This window comes from Zingiber officinale, chromosome 1B (assembly GCF_018446385.1).
Source record: "Zingiber officinale cultivar Zhangliang chromosome 1B, Zo_v1.1, whole genome shotgun sequence".
NCBI classification, from domain to species: Eukaryota; Viridiplantae; Streptophyta; class Magnoliopsida; order Zingiberales; family Zingiberaceae; genus Zingiber; species Zingiber officinale.
The window spans coordinates 83917473-83940703 of record NC_055986.1 but is presented as its reverse complement, the minus strand read 5'-3'; the positions used below and the strand labels follow the sequence as shown (position 1 = coordinate 83940703).

General features: G+C 38.1%; 1 protein-coding gene across 2 annotated transcripts; it reads right to left on the bottom strand.

Annotated features, from left to right (window-relative positions):
- Nucleotides 1-8738: 8738 nt before the first annotated feature.
- LOC121968798 (universal stress protein PHOS32-like) lies at nt 8739-22660 on the bottom strand. Of its 2 annotated transcripts, XM_042518979.1 has the most exons (3): nt 21791-22659; nt 9265-9301; nt 8739-9014 (listed from the first exon to the last, which is right to left on the bottom strand). In XM_042518979.1, exons 1-2 carry the CDS (start codon nt 22578-22580, stop codon nt 9294-9296), a joined length of 798 nt encoding a protein of 265 aa, XP_042374913.1. In that variant the 5' UTR covers nt 22581-22659; the 3' UTR covers nt 8739-9014; nt 9265-9293. The 2 variants fall into 2 exon arrangements, with proteins under 2 accessions (XP_042374913.1, XP_042374912.1); XM_042518978.1 differs by lacking the exon at nt 9265-9301 and having other exon boundaries at nt 21791-22660.
- Nucleotides 22661-23231: the final 571 nt, after the last annotated feature.

Sequence of the window (23231 nt, the reverse complement as noted above, 5' to 3'; positions counted from 1 at the left end):
TGTGTTGTAATAGCTATGGACTCATAGCTCTTACAACGTGTTTATATAGTTTCGTAACTACTACAACCTCAAACTTGTGTTGTAGCAACTACGAACCTGTAGCTGTTATAATGTGTTTGTACAAGGATAAAATAGATCAAGACACCATTCAACATTAAAAATAAAAGTTATAAGACATAAAAAAAAAAGAACGATAGTTCTCTTTAACATGAAGAAAAAGGAAGATCAACAAAATGATCCTAAGGCCTTTTCAGCAGATTATTGGCCTCTTTTAGAGTTGCATGGGTCTTTTCCAGTGTTTGAAGGACAGTCTTCAACTCCCTCACTGCTTGATTCCGTTGAGAACCTGTTGGAGTAGAAGGTGTTGGTTTCAAGCTGTTCGGAGGCACAGAGGGGGAAGAGTCTTCATAAGACCCCATAGAAGTGTCAAAACTTGAATCAACGAGCACTATCAAGGGACCAGAAAGAAGGTTTTGGTTGTTAGAATTTGAGGGATGTCATACGGTAATCACCTTATATTTTTTTTCTATTTATTTGATAAGTATAGATTTACTATTTGAGTGCATATTTATGTTTGATTGTCTTAAACTCATTTACTGAATGTCCATAATATAATTCATAGCATTAGAGAATTTGTGATTGGATCTCGCAACTAGTGATTATCTCTACATATGCAATTATGTATATATTAAAATTTCCCTAGTCGTCGAATTGATGCATTCGGACATCATCAATTTTATAAGACTAGTACGGGTTATACTCCTTGGTTCGACCAAGCAGTTGTTTTCTTACTGGATGGAGACATTAGGATGTCGTAAACGTGGATGCTGGTTATGGTAACTAATTCATTGGAGTGACTCGTTGTAAGACTTCATATGGTTCTCTACATATATATAAATATGTCTGTGAAGTTCTTACTGCAGCACGAGTGTAAGTTTCCTTTGACTTGAGGTATACAAGTCATCTTGGTCATGGAGACTTATATTTTGACATCTTAAGCAAACATTTCATTGAGGTGTGGACCTGGGATGATTGGATATAAGTTGAAGTGTCCGGAGGTGTTTGGATAGCCCATAGAGAATTCAATGCTCCTTGCGAGGAGACGTATACTCTATGGCCACTCGTTAGAATTATTACTCAAAGTATTTGGTCAAAGCATCACATGTTAAGAGTGTGAGACTCTTGTACACATGTACTAGTAATTTGAATCCATTGAACGAGGAAGTATTACTTAGGTTAGGTGTGACATAGTCAGTCTAGTGAGGAAAAGACACATAGATCATGTCCTGAATCAAGTGGGTATAAGACGAGTGAAAGGAGACGAGTGAAAGGAACGAAGCACGACACACTGTAGTTGCTGAAGAGTTTAGAATTAATTCTAAGATCAACTATGATTTTTCAGTTAATTGGAGATCATGATGTACTACTAGGTGTCACTCATAATAATTCTATAATTAAGTAGCTAATTATGGACGTCCAAGATAAACCGGGAACCTATTGGGTCACACGTACTAACGAGTATCTAAAAGACATAAAAAAAGTTAAAAAATAGGATTCTTAGATCAAGAGATAAATGTTTGGTTGGACCATATATAAAATAAATATGGAAATATTTGTCACAATGGAAGCGTGGATGGGTCACATCTCTTATGGAAGAGTTGGACCATATTTGGTTTAATCATGAATTAGTCATGAACCAACTTGATTTAGTTGTGAACCAAACCAAGGGGTTAATGAGCTAATTTTTTATTAAGGAATAATAGGTTGGATTTGGGCTTTCTAATCCAACTCATTAATGAGGGCTATATATTGATATGGTTGAGAGAAGATTATACACATGAGATCATTAATTGTCTTGTAAGATTTTTGAAAAATCTTAACTCACTTTCTCTTCTCCTCTCCCTCTCCCCTCTCTCTTTGTTGTCGCCAACAAGGGGAAGCCCTTCCCCTTATTTTCATGACCACCACAAGGAAGAAATCTCTTCCTTGTGTGATTTTCTTCCTCTTCCTCTTCCTCTTCCACTTGATCTCTCTTCTTCACTCGTGGCTAGTAACTTCTGAAGGAGATGCTTGTACTCAAAGGAGTTGTCTTGAGAAGCTCGGTGTGGATACGAATAGAGGTGAGGTTCGACAACGTTGCTACGATTGATGCTCTTCTCATTACAGGTCATCCGTAAGATAACCTAGCGTAAATTTATTTTCTGTAAAAATTTAATTATACGATTATGTTTGACATGTTGTATCCTTGTATGCGTGTGGTGCGTCTGATGTAATAATTTAGGAATTGTTATTGTTTTATTTTTCGCTACGCATGTTTACAAAACGTATTTTATCACATATTGCATTGGGCAAATCCCAACATTGGTTTCAGGCGATTTAAATGCACCATGATTTGCGAAGAGTCTTGTGTCATGATCAGAAAGTAAAGGGCCAAGATACGCTAGGATGTCATCTTTATAATGGTGTGAATCTCATCAAGAATTAACTATAGCCCATTAAATGCAAGAAAAAAGTTGATGAAATTTAATTCGTCAACTCATTTCTAGAGTTATAGCCTATTAAATGAAAGGAAAGAGTTGGCTAAATTTAATTAATATAGACTTAACATTATAGCAGCTACGAACTCATAACTACTACAACATAATTGAAAAAATCATGACCACGTTGTAGCAACTACGAACTCGTAACTACTATAATGTGATTGTAAAAATCATGATAACGTTGCAGCAACTACAGTTTTGTAGCTGCTACAACACAGACTTAACATTGTAAAAGCTACAAACACGTAGTTGCTACAACGTGATAGTAAAAATCATGAATACGTTGTTGTAGCTACAGTTCCATAGTTGCTACAATAGACACTTAACGTTGTAGTAGTTATGGACTTGTAGCTGCTACAACATGATTGAACAGTATCAGGGAATCACGTTGTAACAGGTACGGTTCCATAGCTGCTACAACACACACTTAATATTATAGTAGCTATGAACTAGTATACTACATCATGATTATACAAATACAAACTTAAATTTGATACAACTAAATCGTGAACATCGTATCACACTTTTTTTTAAAATACAAATATATGATTTGGGTTTTGTCATTGATATTATATAGAAAACAACATCACAGTTTTACCTTCTAGTTTTTGTCTATTATAATTTTATATCCAACAGTAAATCTATAAACTTTCATTTCACTTTTTTTTAATTCAGTTGATATCTGAAACATCAAACTCTCGGCATAGAGCATCACAAAAATAAAGATAATCTAAACTACAAGATAATTTTTTTTTAACTTGTAAGAATTATATTGCAATCAAGAATATGATGCATAAACAAATACTTATAATTTGCTTTGTGCGGAGACATTTACTTGAATCATTTCCAACTCCTTATCGAAAATAGGTGCTAAACCTCAATGTTATCTGTGATAGTATGACCAGTTAAGACCCTTGATAAACTCCACCTGCACATAAATGACATTAGTAATCAATACATATCAAAAGTTTATTGTAATATAATATAGAACTTAATACTTACAGTTTTCTCAAAGATAGAAATATAATTTTCTGTAGCATCGAGAGAGTTATAATAAATTATTTAACCTTTATCTAGGTCTATGACCATTAGATACCAGTGATAATCTTTATTATTAAGAGAATAGAAGATATATCTAATGGCTTTATCTTCATCAGTTTTCATGGATTGGTGCAATTTGTCAGTATGCATCATTGAAAACAAATCCTATGTAAACAAGAACAATTTTTAGTGGAATAAATCTAAGAAAAGATAAATATAAATGGGTAGTATAGTATGTTAGAAATTTTGACTTCATTTGTTATAATTACAAAATATGCATTTATGCAATTGCCATGGGTGTACTCAGTCCAATCAAATACTATCATCAAAGATTCCAACTCTAATGAAAAACTAGAGTTGGACCATACTAGAAGCACTGTAAGTCTACATAAATAAAAAAAAGCATAATAACAAATTATCACTATTATTATAATTGAATAATATTCATAGTTGCTACATCTATAGCGGCTATGAAAAAATTATATTAAAATATTATAAGTGTTAGTGAATTTTAATATTCAACTATTTTTAATATTGATTATGAAATTTAACATTTAAATGTATTATTGTTCATACAGTATGAAAAAGATGGAAACAATGTTATTCTTGTTTTAATATACACTTATTTAGACTTCAATAAATTAATAATCATTATTTTACATATTTATGTAACTTTTACCAACTTACTCACTTTAATTGATTGAACTTCAATAATGCATCTGCTATAACATCTTTATTTTGCTTAACATTTATCTTCGTTTGCTAAACAAATACATAGACAAACATATCATTGAGGATTAACAATAATAAAAATAAGTATAATCAACTTTACCTTCAATATTTTGGTTTGGAGATTCTGAATTTCAACAAGTTTGATTTGTTAATTTGATGAAACTGTAGCTTCACTTTTTGATGGGGCAAGGGGGTCTAGATGTTTATGCTAAACAATCTCTTTGTCTCTCTTTGCCCTTATTTGTTTGTTTTCTATCAGTTCTTTTGCTTTTGAGGACTTGGTCAAATTTTGTGGGTAGTGACCCAATACTCTTTTTGGCACACCTCTTTATTCTTGTATTGGCGCATTAGGCTCTATGGCCTCTTTATCCGGGGCAAGAGCTGCTGGTTGCTCTTCTGATACCTTGCTCTGCAGTAGTCTTTGGAGCTTTATAATTTTATTTTCTTATTCAGCTATGATTATGTCTTTTATAGCTAAAATTATATCTTTTTTGCTTTTAGTCTTATCCTTTTCAACGCTGTTAATATCAGCATTTCTGGCCATCATATCCCGTAAATCTTGGAATTCCTTTATTTTTGTATCCTTCTGATCAATATCATTGCTCTACTCAACAACCAAAGTTCGTACCTCAACAAGTTGATCATCTTTTACTTTATAGCATTGACATTCAACTTCCTCTGATTCTTGCAATTTAATCAATAAATTTGCTCTTCAGCATCTTCTAGGAAATTGATTGATAACATATTTTCCTTTAAATCTAATGGAATTGTTGCTATTATTTTTGATGAAGACAGTTGGTCAATCATAGTTTTTATTGTAAATACACATGAGATTGTCCAGTTTCATTGGCATATTCTTGGCAGAGCAAAGTTCTTGTGTGGCTCTATGATTCTTGCATGTTCGCATATCCAAACCTGCAATACAATAAGTATGATTATAAATTTTGAATTAATGAAGTTATAGTAAAATTTAACAACTTATAGCAAATAGGTGTGCAAATCATTTTAGCATCAGAGTTTGATTTCCCTCAAGCCCCTGTGGCTTCACACCTATAACCTCCATCTGTGGGGTCATGTAATCATATACAGCCAGATCCCACGGGTCATCCGAGATGGTAAGTGGTGGCATGCTTGCCACATGAGGTCGCGGAGTCGAACCGCAGGGCTGTCGAGGCGTAAATCCCTGGACTCTGTGCAACTCATCCCACCACCACTTGCCCTCTCGGCTGTCGTGATTTACTTCTCTTGTGATGGCCTGGGCTCGGGTGCGGCGGGGGCGCTGGGGGCGAGCGATTTCGTATTTTGCCACATGCAATTATATACAGCCTTACACCAATTATATCTGCCTAAATTTTCAAATTCATCTACACAATGAAGTAGTAAATTTACTAGTAATCTAGATATACTTCTAGTAATAGTAAATAGCACATATATAAAAAAAATACAAAATAACAAGTCAACAAAATAAAATATATTCAGGAGATGGTTTTGATTTTTTACTAATGTTGATCATCTTGTTCTCTACTTCATTATTTGAACAATCTCAATCTATGAAATGTTGAAGGTAGAGTGGGGTGGAGGAGGCATCTAAATGTAAAGGGACTTTATCGTCATGATCTGGAAGTCCTAGAATCAGTGCAATATCTTTTTTTACAAATCTAATATTTTGATTTTGAAAGATGAAACACTTAACATGATAGTCTCAATTGTCAAATAGATTTTGTACAAAGCCTCTAATGTTTGCATTTTGCAGTATGTCTAGGGCCTGAACAAATGAGCTTTTATTTAACAACTCCATCTGTTACTCATTTGGTGGTAATGATAATATAAACCACTTAAATTGGGATACATTACTTTTCCATTGTAATTTTTTACGATATGCGTGAAAAATAGAACTTCTGAAGAAAGGATAAAGCACTAGACATCATTTAATTCAGTAAAAAAAAATACTTAATTTCAAGCACTAGACGTCATTACAATGTTAGTTTTGAATAATAAAAAGAGTGCAACATCTACTGGTGTGGTCTAAGCACATTGTAGCATATTTTTATTTTCGTAACTGCTCTAGTGTACTGGTCTAAAAGTGTTGTAGCGGCTACAATGATTAGACTAGAACATTGTAGCAATCATAGCTACTACAACATGGTTAGACTACCATGTTTTGGTCAAAGCACGTTGTAATAGTTACGGTATCATAGTTGTTACAACGTGTTGGTCTAAGAGTGTTGTAGCAGGTACATAATCATAATTGCTACATCATAGTTAGACCAGAATATTATAGCAGTTACAAAATCATAACTGCTACAACGTAGTTAAACCAAAATGTTATAGTAGTAGATATAGTTCCATAGTTGCTACAATATTGTATTTGCTACAAAATTTTAACATTTGGATGGAGTGACAAGACATTTAGGGTAGGTACATGAGAGAGGAACACAATGCAGATGAATGGTGACAAGCAAGCTCGGCGAGGCGGCACCAAAGGAGTTGATCGATAAAGGTAGTGATCAACAACTGTGCACAATAGAGGCACCAAGGAAATGAGGGAGTTCAAAGGGGGGATTTGAAATGTTTAAATTTTTAAGAGAAAAAAGAGTTTAGAATTTTATTAACTTCGACCGGACTCTACTATAGTAGAAAAAATAATTAATTAAATTTGATGAGAGTACTAATCGGATACAGTCACACAGCGGAAGTCGAGGAAGAGCGTAGCAGCTCTATCCCTTGGTATATGATATACATCTTCATAGATTTTATATAATTTTTTATTCAATGCAAAAATTCTTCTAACATCGATATGTATTACAGTCGGCGGCGGAAGTCGAGTGTATCAGCTCTATCCTTTATATATGATATGCAATTTCATAGATTTTATATAATTTTTTATTCAATGCAAAATTTCTTCTAGCATCGATATGTATATCTCCAATTCGCTTAGAAAGAAGCGAAAGTTAAGAGTGGAAGACGGTAGGTAAGAAAATGGATGGTTATGAAATCAAATTCACAAGACATGAAGTGTGAACCCATAGATGACTTCGAATAGGCTTCTACTTGTAGAACAATTTACCCCGAACTCATAAGCAAACTCACAATGAACAAGATAAATCCCAAATCCATAGTTTTCTTTCACTAGGCATTTAAATAGACTTCCTAAGTTGCGATCAACAACCTTAGTTTGACAATCAAATTGGGGTGAAATGCAAATGAGAATTTGAGTTGTGCTCCAAATAATTTCCAAAGTATCTTCCAAAAGCAACTAACAAATCTTGATAAAACCGAAATAAATATCTCCTTTACGTGTTAATCATTATTCTAAAAGCTAATAGCCGCCCGTAATTTACCTCCTCCGTATTGACTCTGGGACGGATTGACGGAGACGCTGAGGGGGAGCATGTTCACCTTTTGTCACCATAAATTTGGCATCCTTATCTAACACTATCAATGTAGATAACCCCTATAATCTAATAATCTCTCAAAAGAACAATTTAACCATATAAGATGCATTGATAATCTTATTATATGAAATGAAATGAAATGTGTCATTTTAGAAAACCTATTTACGACAACTAGGATGTGGTCATGACTTCAATTGACAAAGTCCTAGAACAAAATCCATCCCAAGACCTTTTCATGGCTCTTAGGAGCGGGTTTGGCATACATAGGTCTGTGTTTTGATTGGTTGCCTTGACTGTGAGTCACATGAGACATTGTAATATGATTTTAGTTGTCTCATCTCAAGGCAGGCTAATGAAATCTATCTAAAACAAGGGCTATGGTCTAGTCCCAGAAAGCCATTTCCACATAAGGCCCCACTCAACCTTGACTGTACTTAACCTGCACCCATCCAACTATACGCTCATATTGTGGTCTAAACTGATTAATAAATTTGACAAACTAATCAACTACAATAACAATTATAATTAATTAAAACTAACACAACATAGACTTCCTACTATAAGGAATCATCTCTGCTTGGCATGAATTATCATGCTTATAGAAGACTGGATACATACTGATAAATCCAACGTGCTTCTTTGACCTTGCTATATGAATGAAGTCAATCATAACTTGGCAAAAAGGAATGTAAGTTACAATCATTCGACAAGACAAAAGTTTCAATCCTATTTTATTGTTTAGGATCCTTCATTGAATTAGTATTCTCCTTCTTTTTCTCCCTAAATCTAAATCTTCAAAAAAAGTCTAACAATCATGAGCTATCCCACATCAAAACCAGGCATCTGTTAGTTGCAATGTCAAAAAGGTTCTGCTGCAAATATTGACCCACCTATATGGCTAGTTATTAACAACACGAGCTACATAGTGTACATAGAACAGAGATAGATAAGGTCTTCCCAAAATGATGCTACTACTGCCAAATGATTCAAACTAGAGCTCATAATCAAACACATGATGAAACAGGTAACAGAATTGAATTCTAAGCATACATTCAGGTGATAACTTAAGGTACTGTCCATGTCACTTAAAGATCATGAATAAGAGCATGGAGTGTGGAAATGGGAAAGGCACACAACAGCATGAATGCTTTTTCACAAATTGGCCATTGATTAATAGAAATGATAACCAGACATCATCTAGATTTGAAGATAATTGACATGTGAAACCAATAGCGGTACTACGTGATGAAGCATCCACCTATCCATCTTCAGTTGGATACCTCCATTCAACACTGAATTTCCAAGTCTAGCAAAAAATATTGTAGCAATCAGATATAACCAGTTTGGCAAAATCAAACATGTAATATCATAGAGGAAAGTATCACTGCACTAACAATTAAGAACAACTAAGATGCCATCTGAACAGGAAAAAAAATGTTGATTTGATTTTAATAAACAATTTTCAGTAACAAAAGTTGTGAGAAGAGTTGGAGCAAAGAAAAAGTGATAGAACTGTGGAACGACGCACACCAAGATGAACCTATGAATAATGTTACCTGAACAAGCAACGGCTGCACAGAAATCCTCAATTACCTGCAAGTAACACAAGCACTCACTACGTTGAGTTTGCTACACATGCCTCTTTATAGTTCTTATTAGAACTAGAGATTACAGAAATCCTAGAGAGCTTATCAGATTTAGAATGAAGATAAATCTCAATAAAATATGTAGTAGCAATGAAAGCTACGTATCCTAAGGTGAAATTAATCAGAAGAACAAGAATTTACAAGGCTCAGAATGACGAACATTTAATAAAAACATAAAAGCACCAATACAATCTTAAGTTCTTTCATAATATCTGTGGATGAAATAGTTCAAGGATGCTAGGATTAATGTATCATTTGGAAGATACAGAACACTGAAGATAAACATTAGAAAAAACTTAAATCAACAAACTATATATGTGCATGGCCAGACATGTGGTGTCTATTTGTATCACATGATTCTTCATGTTACAAGACCAACTTATCATAAATTCAGATTTTGACATATGGTAGATGTCAAAATAACATCATAAAACAATGAAATTAAAAATAAAAAAATAAAAATTTGTTCAATATCAGGATCATCAAATATCAGTTATAGTAAAGCAGGAAATACTCTCGCTACTTGGATATATCAAAAGATTCATTGAGCATTTTTCGGTGTGGAAAACAGTTTTTGCTTACTAGAAGGTCAACATCTAACTGAGATTGTCAAGTAGCACTTTGAAACATGGAGGATAAGTTATACCACAACAATGACAAACAATCTTTCAGAACTCAAGTATTGCTCAAGTGACAAAAATCACAAAACAAATGGAAGTTTCAATATGCGGATGAACTGAACCCTAAGATCTCAATTAATTGAAGGACTCAAACTGTTATAGATGTGCCCTAACAAGCTAAGAGCACCATTGACATGTCAGTCAAGAGAATACAATACCAGGAATCATCTGTTCAGTTGAAATAATAGAGAAACTGTATTGAACGAAAACCAAAAGATTTCACCTAAATATCTCCAACAAAATACCTAAAAGTTAAACAACTATATAGTCTATAACCCTTAAGTTGAGGTTAGATATTTGCAAAAGTCATAGTTGTCAAAATTGGAATCCGGTTCAGAATCGGAGTTGGAATTGGACACTCAAAGAATCCAAGATTCAACTGGACTGGATTAGTAGGATTGGTGAAATCACAATTGATGGGAAAAAATAAAAAATGAAATTTTTTTAATAAAACTATTTATATTACAATAAAATTGTCAAAAATCTTAAGAAGAATCTCTATTTATATTATTACATATTTAGTTATAAATAATAGAAATACAAATAATCTTATTTATTAATATTTATTAATATCTAATTACTAGATAATTAAAATAGACTATAACCAATAATAACAATATGTTTAGGATAGATTTGCAATAATACTAGATTATTAATATAGTTTCTTAATGTGTTATTTACTTACTATTTAATATTACTGAATTTAGTTAGTTCCTAGCGATATTCAAACCAATTTTTTGTTAGGACCAAAAGTAGCTAGAGGGGGGGGTGAATAGCTCGTCGCGTTCGCTCGGTGCGCTTCGTTGCTGGGCGTTGCTTGTTTCTTCTTGGATGTGCAGCGGAAAATACAGAAACAAACACAAGCACGCTAACACTAGGATTTTACTTGGTATCCACCTCACAAGAGGTGACTAATCCAAGGATCCACACCAACGCACACACCCTCCACTATGAATAACACTCCTTTATGATAACTACCAAAGGCGGAGAAGCCCTACAACACTCTCAATACAAGAAGAAGAAAGGGAAATACAAGTTAAGCAAAAGCTTACAAGATGTGCAGTAAAAACCCTAACCCTAACTTCTTCCTCTTGCAATAGATCCGCCTCTTGACTTGGAAAGCCTCCAAGAACCTTCAAGAACTGGCGATCACGTGCTTGTAGAGAGCTGTGGAGGAGCTGGAATGAATCTGAGAAGAGCTCGTAAAGCAATGCCGAAGACCACGCTCGCCTGCGGCTTTAAACCCGACGCGGTCGGATCCCGATCGATTCGAATGTTCGAATCGATCAGGCTGGATCGATCCACGGATCGATCCGGGCTCGTGTTCGTAAGCGCTGGATCGATCCACGGATCGATCCGGCGCTTATCGCAGCAAGATCGTCCCGATCGATCGGCCGATCGATCGGGACCTCGATCGATCCACGGATCGATCCGTGCTCTGTCGATTGGAAGAACGGATCGATCCACCGATCGATCCACGGCTGGATCGATCCACGGATCGATCCGACTTGATTTTTGCCCAAAACCAAGTCCCATCCTCCCTAACCAACATCCGGTCAACCTTGACTGTTGGTACATCATGCCTCGCATCCGGTCACCCTCGACCTGCTCAGGTTGAATGTCCGGTCAACCTTCGACCCACTTGGACTTTACTCGTCGTGCCAAGGTCAGCCCATCGACCTACTTGGACTTCCACCGATGTCCGTCAACCGACCCATCCGGACTTCCTTCCTCGCCAAGTATCCATCAATCCTTTGACCTACTGGACTTCCCAACACCGGATGTCCGATCATCCTCGATCCATCCGGATTTCCTTGCCTGCCAAGTCAATCCTTTGACCTACTGGACTTCCCAACACCGGATGTCCGATCATCCTCGATCCATCCGGATTTCTTCCTTGCACGGCTTCACTCACTGGACTTTCACCTAGCTTCACTCACTAGGATTTTCCATCCGCCTAGCTTCACTCACTAGGACTTTCACCGGCTTCACTCACTGGGACTTTCACCTAGCTTCACCCACTAGGATTTCCTTCAGCTTCACTCACTAGGACTTTCCGTCAGCCTAGCTTCACCCTACTTGACTCTTCTTCGATCGATATCTTATTGTCAAACATCTAAACCCAAACCAAGACTCAGCTTGGTTAACCAGGTCAACCTTGACCGAGGGATTTTGCACCAACAATCTCCCCTTTTGATGTTTGACAATACCACAATAACACTTACAATCCCACATGTAAGTTAGGCTAATCCTATAGCCTCCTTCTTCACGCCACTAGGTAATGAACACATAAGTTAAGCTTTTCATTCTCCCCCTAAGAGGGCAAACTCCCTCTAGGTAATGAAAACCTAACTTACTTCCTTTCATTCTCCCCCTATTGGCACACATCAACCCCCTACTCATAAAACACATCAACCCGTCTTTGGACACACATCAACCTATGCTCCAATTTTGGGCACACTTCAACAACTTCATCCGTTGAAGACTCTCCCCTGAAGAGTTGCTCATCGTGATCACAACTTCACTCATTGTGATCAACACAATAATGAAGGTCCCATACCCTTCATTTATCCTTAACTTCTCCTCAATGTAGACAAATACCCAACCTCGAGCATTTTCTAACCACTTGAGTTCCCCTTGAGTTCCCACTTGAAATAATGAGGATATCCACTCCCATTTCAGGTCAACCGCTCATCCATGAGCATTCTCTTAATGAAGGTTAACCACCTTCGAGGTTTATGAAAATAATTTTCATGTCTTTAAAGAGTCCCTCCCCTAAAGACATGGTGGTAACTTCGTTGTACCAACAATGACTTGGAATCCCTAAACCTTTAGGAAACCCAGATTTAGAAGTTTTGAGGTTCAAATGTTCAAAATTTGAAACAAACCTCAACCTAAACTTCAATGAAGTCTTCCTTAACCATTCCATCCTTGTTTCAACACGAAAACACCCTTTTATGTATACAAATGTATTTTAAGGGTTTGGAATGGTTACCTAGACTAAAATAGGTTTAAAGTGCTGAAATCGCTTTCCTAGCCAAAATCAGCAACTTGGATCGATTGAGTTGGGTTCCAATCGATTGAACTAGGCTGAATCGATCCACCGATCGATTCAACTGGATGAATCGATCCATTGATCGATTCAGTTGAAGCATGTCAATCGATCCACGGATCGATTCAGACTACTGGATCGATCGATCGATCGATCCAATCAGTCATTAACAGGCTAATCGATCCATGGATCGATTCAGCACTCCAATCGATCCATGGATCGATCGAGACTCGATAGTTGCTGAAATTCCATTTCAGTCAACCGAAACCCCTAGAAAATTCTACAAAATCCAAAAATTATGAAATTTCGTGTAGACATTAGTTAGGGCATATACTATCAAGGAAAAATAGTTTTCTGAAAATACATCATATTTTCAAAGATTGACACAAACTTGAAAACTTCCAAAACTTTAGTGTTTTCTTCAGGTTGTGTCTAACTATTCAATGGTGATTACTATCAAAAGATAGCCTTCACCAAGGTTTTCCAAAATCATTTTGAAAACTTTTTCAAAACAAATATCCCACCATGTTCCTTGGGCATAATGCACATGACTTGTACATTAGCTTTCCCAATGATGGGAAAACACATATCTATGTGTTTTGATGAAACTAAAACTCAAAAGAATGCACTAAATCAACATCTTGAGTTTTGTTCATCATCCTAACATCTCACTTGTATCTAATGTGCACTAAAACACATACAAGTCATCTTATAGGTCTTTGTGAGATGTAGATTTTGGTTTTGCCCTAATCTAGGGATCATGCATATCTATCTAGGCATTTTGGAGATATTAGACACCCACCTGGGATGTCACTTGTTAATAAGTGTTGTTGAATGGCTTTTGTCCTTAATTACAAGGAATTAAACTTAATGCATGATAATGTTATGACATACATCAAAAAGAAATAATTTTCAAAAGGAAATATCCTATAATTACATGATGTATGAATGTCATGACATGGTATTTTTGTATTTTTCATAATAAGTCATGAATGCAAAAGTAGACATGATGTCATGGCATATGATGAGCAAACAATCATGGCAAGATTTAGCATAAATAAAATATACCTAGATTAACTATCTAAGTATCCTTAAAACCTTAGCTAAACTTACAACTTAATCCTAGATTGCCCTTAAGTGCGTCACGAAAACGCCAAAACCTAAATTGGCATTTCTAATTCCCTTGATTAATTTATGCCAATTGAAATTAAGCATATTCCTCAAATGTTGGCACATTTAATTTTTTTCCACAAGAGTAGCACTTTAAAGTTAAGGCCCGGATTGCCTTAAATTTCCTAAGAACATACCAAAATCCCAACTTGGTAGCTCTTATGAATTTCCCAATATGTGCCTTTTAAGATTAAAATCAAATTTTCACCACTAGGCACATTTTACTCTTTCAAGGAGTAAATAATAGTTCCATTTCATTTTCAAAGGTTAACAAAAACCTTGAAAATGCTCCTTGAGTGTCAATTTCCTCAAAGTTGGGTTAACTACCCTTCTAATCGGAGTTGACACTCTCTAACCCATTTATGGGGTAGAGAAAATGCTCCTAGGAACCCAACACCTATTGGTGCTCCTTGGGTGCTCTAGGTACTCACTAGGGATAACTTCCCTAGATACCTTCCTAGTGACCTTGTTGGGCTTCTTAGAAGCCTTGGTCACATTTTCTAGGTCAACCCTAGGGATAGCCTCCCTTGTGACCTTGTTAGTGACTTTCTTAGACTTCTTAGAAGTCTTAGTCACTTTGGTTGCAAAAATACTCTTAGGGATGACTTCCCTAGTATTTTTGACTTGCCCACTAGACCTAGGGTTTGTTCCATAACTATATGGAACCCTATGATAACTAAGCACATCCTTCTTAGCCTTTGGTTTGTATCCCAAACCTCTATGGCTATTGGATGGCTTTGATTTTCCTAACCCTAAGTTATGCTCATTTTGCCTTAATAGGATATTTTCCATCCTTTTTAGGGTCTTTTCCATTTTATCAAGTCTTGACCTCAAGACTTGATTTTCTATCATTAAATCCTTAGATTTTGGGTTTTCATTAAGTTCATGAGCATTTTGGTTTCTAGGCTTGTATCTAAAATCCTTAGAATTATTGCCTAGATTTTTACCTACATTTCTAACCCTAAGAGTGGTAGTTTTAGCATGAAGAGCTACATGTTTTTCCTTAATGCTATCATGCTTCCTATGTTTATGGTAAATAGCATTGAAATGATATAAATTTGACCTAGCATGCTTTTTACCATAATGTAAAGGAGTAGGCTCAATAAAAGATACCTTCTTCTTTACCTTGGAGGCTCCCCCTTGACTGGTGCCTCCTTGAGCCTTGACCATCTTCTTCCCCTTGGGACATTGACTACGGTAATGTCCCTTTTGTTGGCACAAAAAGCACACAATGTGCTCCTTGCTCTTCTTTGTTCCGGGGATGGTCTCCTTGGGCTTCACCTTGCCCTTTTGTGCCACTTGGCCCTTCTTCTTGGCCAATTTAGGACACTTGCTCTTGTAGTGCCCACTTTCCCTACACTCAAAACATATTATATGATTTTTATTATTAATTGAAATATTTATACCTTTGCTTGTAGGGGTGGCACTTGTTTTGGATGTAGAAGCTTCTCCATTTGATTTTTCTTGACTTGTGGAGGTTGAAGCTTCTTCCTCCTCTTCTTCTCTTGACCCGGATGTAGAAGCTTCTCCTTCTTCTTGATCCGGTGTCACCAAGGATTGCTCCCCCTCAATCCTAGAGGTGGAGGCTTCATCATCTTGAATATGAAACAAGGAGTATGCTCCCTCCTTGTTCCCTTCGTTGCATTCCCTTGAGGATGAAGCTTCTTGGATTTCCTCTTCTTCGGAGGTTGAGCATCTCTCAACCTCGGAGTCCTCCTCTTGGTCTTGCTCCAAAGAGTCACCCTCTTTAGATACTTCTTGATTTGTGCAGTGAGGAGCTCTTTTCCAATTTGCTCCATAAATCCTTTGCATCTTCAAATTCTCCAATTTTGCAAAGGATGGTGCTTGGCAATAGATTGACCAAAAGCTTGGTCACTTTGTTATTGGCCTCGCACCTTTGGACTAGCTCCGGGCTCCATTTGCTTTTCTTTAGAACTTTGCCCTTGGAATTTGTTGGAGCTTCGAAGCCTTCCGTAAGAGCAAACCATTGCTCTATCTCCATCATAAGAAAGTTTTCGATTCTTGATTTCCAAGAATCGAAGCTCGTGGAGGTGTATGGTGGAGCCACCCTTGTGTCAAATCCAAGTCCATCTTGGAATTGCATCTTGAAGTTGAGCTTGATAAAATCTTGAACTTGAAGAATTTGCTCCAACTTCTTCACCCTCTAGCTTTTCTTGATATGCTTGACCCTTCCGGCGATGATTCCGGTGAAGAGCAACCTTGCTCTGATACCACTTGTTAGGACCAAAAGTAGCTAGAGGGGGGGGGGGGTGAATAGCTCGTCGCGTTCGCTCGATGCGCTTCGTTGCTTGGCGTTGCTTGTTGCTTCTTGGATGTGCAGCGGAAAATACAGAAACAAACACAAGCACGCTAACACTAGGATTTTACTTGGTATCCACCTCACAAGAGGTGACTAATCCAAGGATCCACACCAACGCACACACCCTCCACTATGAATAACACTCCTTTATGGTAACTACCAAAGGCGGAGAAGCCCTACAACACTCTCAATACAAGAAGAAGAAAGGGAAATACAAGTTAAGCAAAAGCTTACAAGATGTGCAGTAAAAACCCTAACCCTAACTTCTTCCTCTTGCAATAGATCCGCCTCTTGACTTGGAAAGCCTCCAAGAACCTTCAAGAACTGGCGATCACGTGCTTGTAGAGAGCTGTGGAGGAGCTGGAATGAATCTGAGAAGAGCTCGTAAAGGAATGCCGAAGACCACGCTGCGGCTTTAAACCCGACGCAACGGTCGGATCCCGATCGATTCGAATCGATCGAGAGGCTGGATCGATCCACGGATCGATCCGAGCCATTCCAGGAAGCGCTGATCGATCCACGGATCGATCCGGCGCTTATCGCGCGAAGCAGCCGATCGATCCGATCCAGTCGGGACCTGAATCGATCCACGGATCGATCCGAGCTTCAGTAAGCTCGGGATCGATCCACCGATCGATCCGGATCGATCCACGGATCGATCCAAAGACTGATTTTGCCCAAAACCAAGTCCCAATCCTCCCTAACCAACATCCGGCCAACCTCGACTGTTGGTACATCACGCCGCATCCGTCACTCCTCGACTGCTAGGACTCCCCACAGTGTCCGGTCAATCCTGACCCACTGGACTTTTACTCGTCGTGCAAGTATCCGGCCACCCATCGACCTACTTGGACTTCCACCGATGTCCGGTCAACCTTGACCCATCCGGACTTCCTTCCTTGCCAAGTATCCATTCGATCCTACTTGGACTTCCCAACACCGGATGTCCGATCATCCTCGACCCATCTGGACTTCCTTCCTTGCCAAGTATCCAGTCAATCCTTTGACCTACTGGACTTCCCAACACCAGATGTCCGATCATCCTTGATCCATCTGGATTTCCTTCCTTGCCTGGCTTCACTCACCAGGACTTTCACCTAGCTTCACTCACTAGGGTTTTCCATCTGCCTAGCTTCACTCACTAGGACTTTCACCTGGCTTCACTCACCAGGACTTTCACCTAGCTTCACTCACTAGGATTTCCTTCTGCCTAGCTTCACTCACTAGGACTTTCCAGTCAAGTATCCGGTCAACCTTGACCTACTTGACTCTTCTTCGATCAATATCTTATTGTCAAACATCTAAACCCAAACCAAGACTCAGCTTGGTTAACCAGGTCAACCTTGACCTGAGGGATTTTGCACCAACATTTTTTAGTTGAAGGGAGGGTAATTTTAAGAAACTCATTGTTTGAGAAATTATTGTCTTTTTCTCACTCCACAAGAATATATCTTAATCCGCAATAAACTCACTCGATAAATAGTGAGTCACAAAAAGTTGGGAGAGGCATCAAATCTAAAGAGTGATAACGTAAGTGATCCTTGAATTTGTGGTGAATCTTGAACTGTGACAAGGTTAAGCAATATAAGAATCAAGCTGGGTTAAAGAAAAGGATGGACCAGTCATTTTCTCAAAGTTATGAAAATTTGACTAAATTTTAACACAAATTTATCTGTTTTCTTTCTCATTTTGATTAAATGTAATGGATTCTATCAATTTTTTTATAATAATATAACCAACTTATAGCAAATTCTTTTACATCTCTAGTTGTTTTCAAATATTTTCTTCAACCTTTGAGAGATGCCAATTTCTCAGAAAAAATAAGATACATAATTGCTAAAACCGATCCAACTCGAGCAATTGGTATTGTTATCAGCCAATTTTGCCAACTATGACAAAAGTTCAACATGTTACACTACAGAAAAATGATTGCCATCAAGAAACCAAACTTGGGGAAGACAGAGAACCAGTCTGATTGGTTGAGCTATTTGATGGTCCATTGCTAAAGTATAAATTTGATATGCTTCAACAAGAATGTTACCTTGCACACCTTTAGCTGAGCAACCGTGGACGACATTCGACATAGGCAATTTGACGAGGCCAAAATCTAATTTTTTTTAATCCCTCTCTCATCTGCATGCAACAATTTTTCTCTCTTTCCTCTTAAATTAAATTAAAATTCTCTCTTCTCTCTCCTTTGATTGCATGCAACAATCACTCTGATGCTGATTTTTAAAAATCAGCACCAAGGTGGTGCAAGTTTATAGGTGTTGGCACCACCAAATCTGGTTTGGTGGTGCTACAAAATCAGCAACAAGGTGGTGCTACAAAACCAGCACCAAGGTGGTGCAAGTTTGTAGTTGCTGGCACCATCAAACCAGCACCATCCACCTTGATTTTTGCTTGGTGCTGGTTTGAAGTGCTGGTTTGATGGTGCAAGCACCACATTAGTGTTGGTTTGTAACCTTTGTGCCACCTTGGTTTTTGCTTGGTGTTGATTTGATGGTGTCAACACCACATTGGTGTTGGTTTGTAACCTTGGTGCTGGTTTTCCAACACCAAATGCTGGTCTTTAAATACCAGCAATACCTTGGTGTTGAATTTTAAAAACCAGCACCAGTGATGTTTTTTAAAAACCAATACCACAGTGACTGCATGCAATCATAGAAGAGAGAACAGAGTTGTTGCGTGAAGATGAGTGAGGGATTATAAAAATTGAGTTTTGGCCGCGTCAAGTGTCCATAACAGATGTCGCCCATGCTCGCTCACATAAGGGTGTGCAAGCTATCATCTCTCTCTCTCTCTCACATGAACTTGAGTTTTGGCCGGTCACCCCAGGCTCGATGTTACCCAGTCTGATTAATTATTTTTTTGAGTAAAGAAAAATAAGCTCTAGGATATACTAAAGAGAAAAGGAAATTGCTACTAAAATAGAATAATATGTACCTTTTAAAGTTGCAAAAAATGGAAACAAAAAAAAAATTGACACAAATTATGGGCAAAAAAAATGAGGTTATGATTACAATACTCTCTTGGAGGAGAAATTTTGATAGAAAGATCAAATTTTTAATTATTTTACTTTGACAGAGGAAGAGAGATAGAAGTCTTTCTTTGACTCAGAGAAGCAAGTGATGTTAAAAGAGAACAAAGTTAACTAATATCTATGAAGTTTTGCAACGAATTGATAAAAAAAGGCTACAAAAGGAGAATGTGTGATAATATTAGAGATCTAGTGGCACTTCAATTTGATAGAGACGGAGAAGAGTGGAAGAATTTTAGTTTGAAGATTTATATTGCAGATAATGATGAAATTTATTGTCTACAGGAAGATGATATCCACATTAGAAATTGTCAGTAACATAATTCATTCAAATTTGCAGCAAGAATGTCTCTGCCATTTTCTTTTTAGATGTTAATTTTTTCTTTGTAAAATTTATTTTCTCCAATGCCACTTTTTATGTTTTTTAAGGATTTGCCCTGCCCCTGCTTTGGCTAGCATGGGCCTTTGAATTAAATGGGATACCTACTGTTGTTTGGTACCGATTTGCTACTACCTGATGTGGTTGTCTAACTAAAGAGTGTTGAAAGAGATCATGTGTACAAGATAGAAAGACATTGAATCATAGCAGCAGGCAAGGGGCTCATAGGACAAGTCGTGGAGCATGGAGACACTTGCTATAGCTGTTCCCGGATGGCTCAATCTACTAAGAATAGAAAAGGAGACAGATTTTGGAGGCATGCACAATTTCTGCTGGAGCTCAATTTGTTACAGGCAAGTGCATATGCAAAGGTGTTGAATCAAAAAGGTGGTATGACATCAAATACAGGCACAGGCCCATTGCGATTTTCTATTAGTGACTAAGATGTGAAATGTGGCATAATAGTTAATATTTTGAACCATAAGATCTAAAGGGTTCTAGTGCTAATGGAAGATGATGCGGTGACTTGTGAAAAGGCCATCAATTCTTATAGAGTTCACTTGTCAAAGAAGGCTGCACAAAGAGAGAATCACAAGATGCATTGAGGACATCATTTTAAAATCAAGCCTAGCCAGCATGGGACCACCGCTTATAGCATGAAGTGGTTGCCAATATGCAGTGAATTGGTATGGATCAAAGTGTGACTAATAACTTTTTATAACATGATCAATAGGGTCCACTCCAACTATTGGTAGCAAAGTGGAAGTACTTGACATGAAAATGGAGGGAAATGAAGAGCCAAAGTACCATAAATATGCACTTGACTTCAACATGCATGACCAAACGACCTATGCGGCTACATATGCAGTTAGTGCATCCATATATGAATAAAGAAAAACTCTCTTGTAACTGACATAATAGTTGTGTAGTTGTGACATTGTTCATATAATTGATAAATGACAATGACAGCTTGTAAGGCTATCCATATTCTTATGCACACAAACAAAATCTCTCCCTGTATTCATTTCCAGACACCATTCTAGATATTAAATGGAATTTTTAACACATTTTTGCAAATGTATGTGAAAACTAATAATTTTCAACATCAGATTCCAATACATGTTGAACCAATACACATTCAAGATCAAGCAGTTAGGAGGCTTTAACAAAACCATAAATAATCAAAACTATCTTTACAGTAACAATATCAATTTGCATAGTCAGGACATATGGCTTCTCGTTGTAACTCTATAATGGAAAACACATGCATATTAGAGGTCAATAAATTGGATAATAAAGGTGAATAGTTATTCTAACAGTCACTCAGAACCTGTGTTGTTGTTAGTAGCTGATGCAACAAGCAGAAAGAGAGATTTACTGGATTCTTTGAATAGAGAGAGAAATTATAGTTAATTATGATTGTGAATATAGAAATTGAGCCATAACAAAGTACCTAATGAAGGCATAATTAGTCTATAGGTAGTACTGCAAAACTACACCATTTTCTACTCTTTTTCTTTAAAAAAATCAAAAAAGGTACATAGGTTCCAAAACACGTCAATTTATCTTATTATCCAGACGCAGCTTTTCACCTAGTATTCTGATATGAATTGAATTGATACTGAACAGAAATCTTCTATTAGCCTAGTTTCTACTGAACATTATAAATTGGAGTTCAAAAGATAATCCTTGCAGAACAAAAATAATAACACTAATAAGTAATGCCACGATTTATCCAATCCATTACATTAATAAGAATCGAAAATATCTGAGTAATAGCAGAGAAGGCAATGACCTTTATGCTCATTGGAGGCGTCATGGTACTCGTCGTCTTCTGGAACTGGATGCAACTCGGTGTCTTTATCTGCAGATCTCCTAGCTTTTATAGGACTGCCACCCTCCGCAACGCCACCTGCAGTCGCACCCCCCTCATCGGGATACCGAACCACCACCACAGGGCACACACAATGGTGAACACAGTAGTCGCTGACGCTGCCAAGCCTTCCTTTGCTGGATCTCCTTGAAGCTCCGAAGCCCCTGCTGCCCATGATCACCGCGCTGAGTCCAAGCCTCTCCACCTCGAGGCAAAGCCGCTCCTTCATGTCGTGGTCCTTCACGATGTGAATCTTGAAGGGGATATGAGCATCAACAAGAGGCTGGGCGAGATCTTCCGCCTTGGTGGTCGCGAAGGCATCGAAGTCACTCTCCAGCTTCTGCTGTGACTCCTCGGAGCCAGCATCCTCCGCGTCCGCAGCAGTGGAGACGGAGAGGTCGATAGCACCCCAGTCGGCGCCGTACAGGACCGAAGTGGGGCGGACGTGGAGGAGAATGACTGCATCGCCCGGGCGGAGGTAGTTCTGCACGGCCCACTTAACGGCGTAGGCGCTCTCGTCGCTGAGATCGACAGCTATGGCAATCCTACGGTGAGATCCGGCGGAGGGGTTGGCGGCAGCAGCGGCGGAGAAGAAAAAGCTTGGGGATGAAGGCTGGATAGCGGCGTGTGAGGCCGCCGCGACAGCCCTCACCCTCACCGGAGGTGGAGCAGCCTGCAAGTCGGATTCCGTCGGAGCCTTGTTTGGGATCATCGCGGCTAACGCTAGGGTTTCTTGTCGACTCCTGGAGCTTCAGAAGCAGGACTGGGGATGGTAAAGGCATCAAGCGAAGACCACCAACATGTAATGACTAAAATAACCATGTAATTTTTCAATTTAACAGAAAAAAAAAACCTCCACTTCCTTTTACCCTCTTATTTTAAGCATTTAAAATAAGATTATTTGGGCAAAAATGAAAAGGCTCCACCTCGTCGCCAGCCAATGCTCCTCCTCCTCCTCCTCCTCCTCCTCCTTATTCTGTGCCGGATGTTTCGCTGCCGTAGAGCAAGCACACCACGACGAAAAGCGTCAACGAGGCCCACGCGATCGCACAAACCAGACCGAGGAACACCACAGCTGACAGGTCCACCACGAGCAGAGAAACATCCCCAGTTACTCACTGAATCCGGAGGAGTCATCCTCGATTTTAACCGCCTGAGCCTGCTTCGGCCGGGGACGAGCCACCATGGACACAGAAGAAATGAGCGAGGACGAGGAGACTGAGGAAGAAAAAGAGGCGGATGTAGAAATGATGGAGGCCCGATTTCTGGTCTTCTCCTTTTCGCCCAAATTCAGTTTCTACGGCGGCGACACATATCGCTGGAATCGAGATATATAAGAAAATCAGTATATATACCGCAGCCA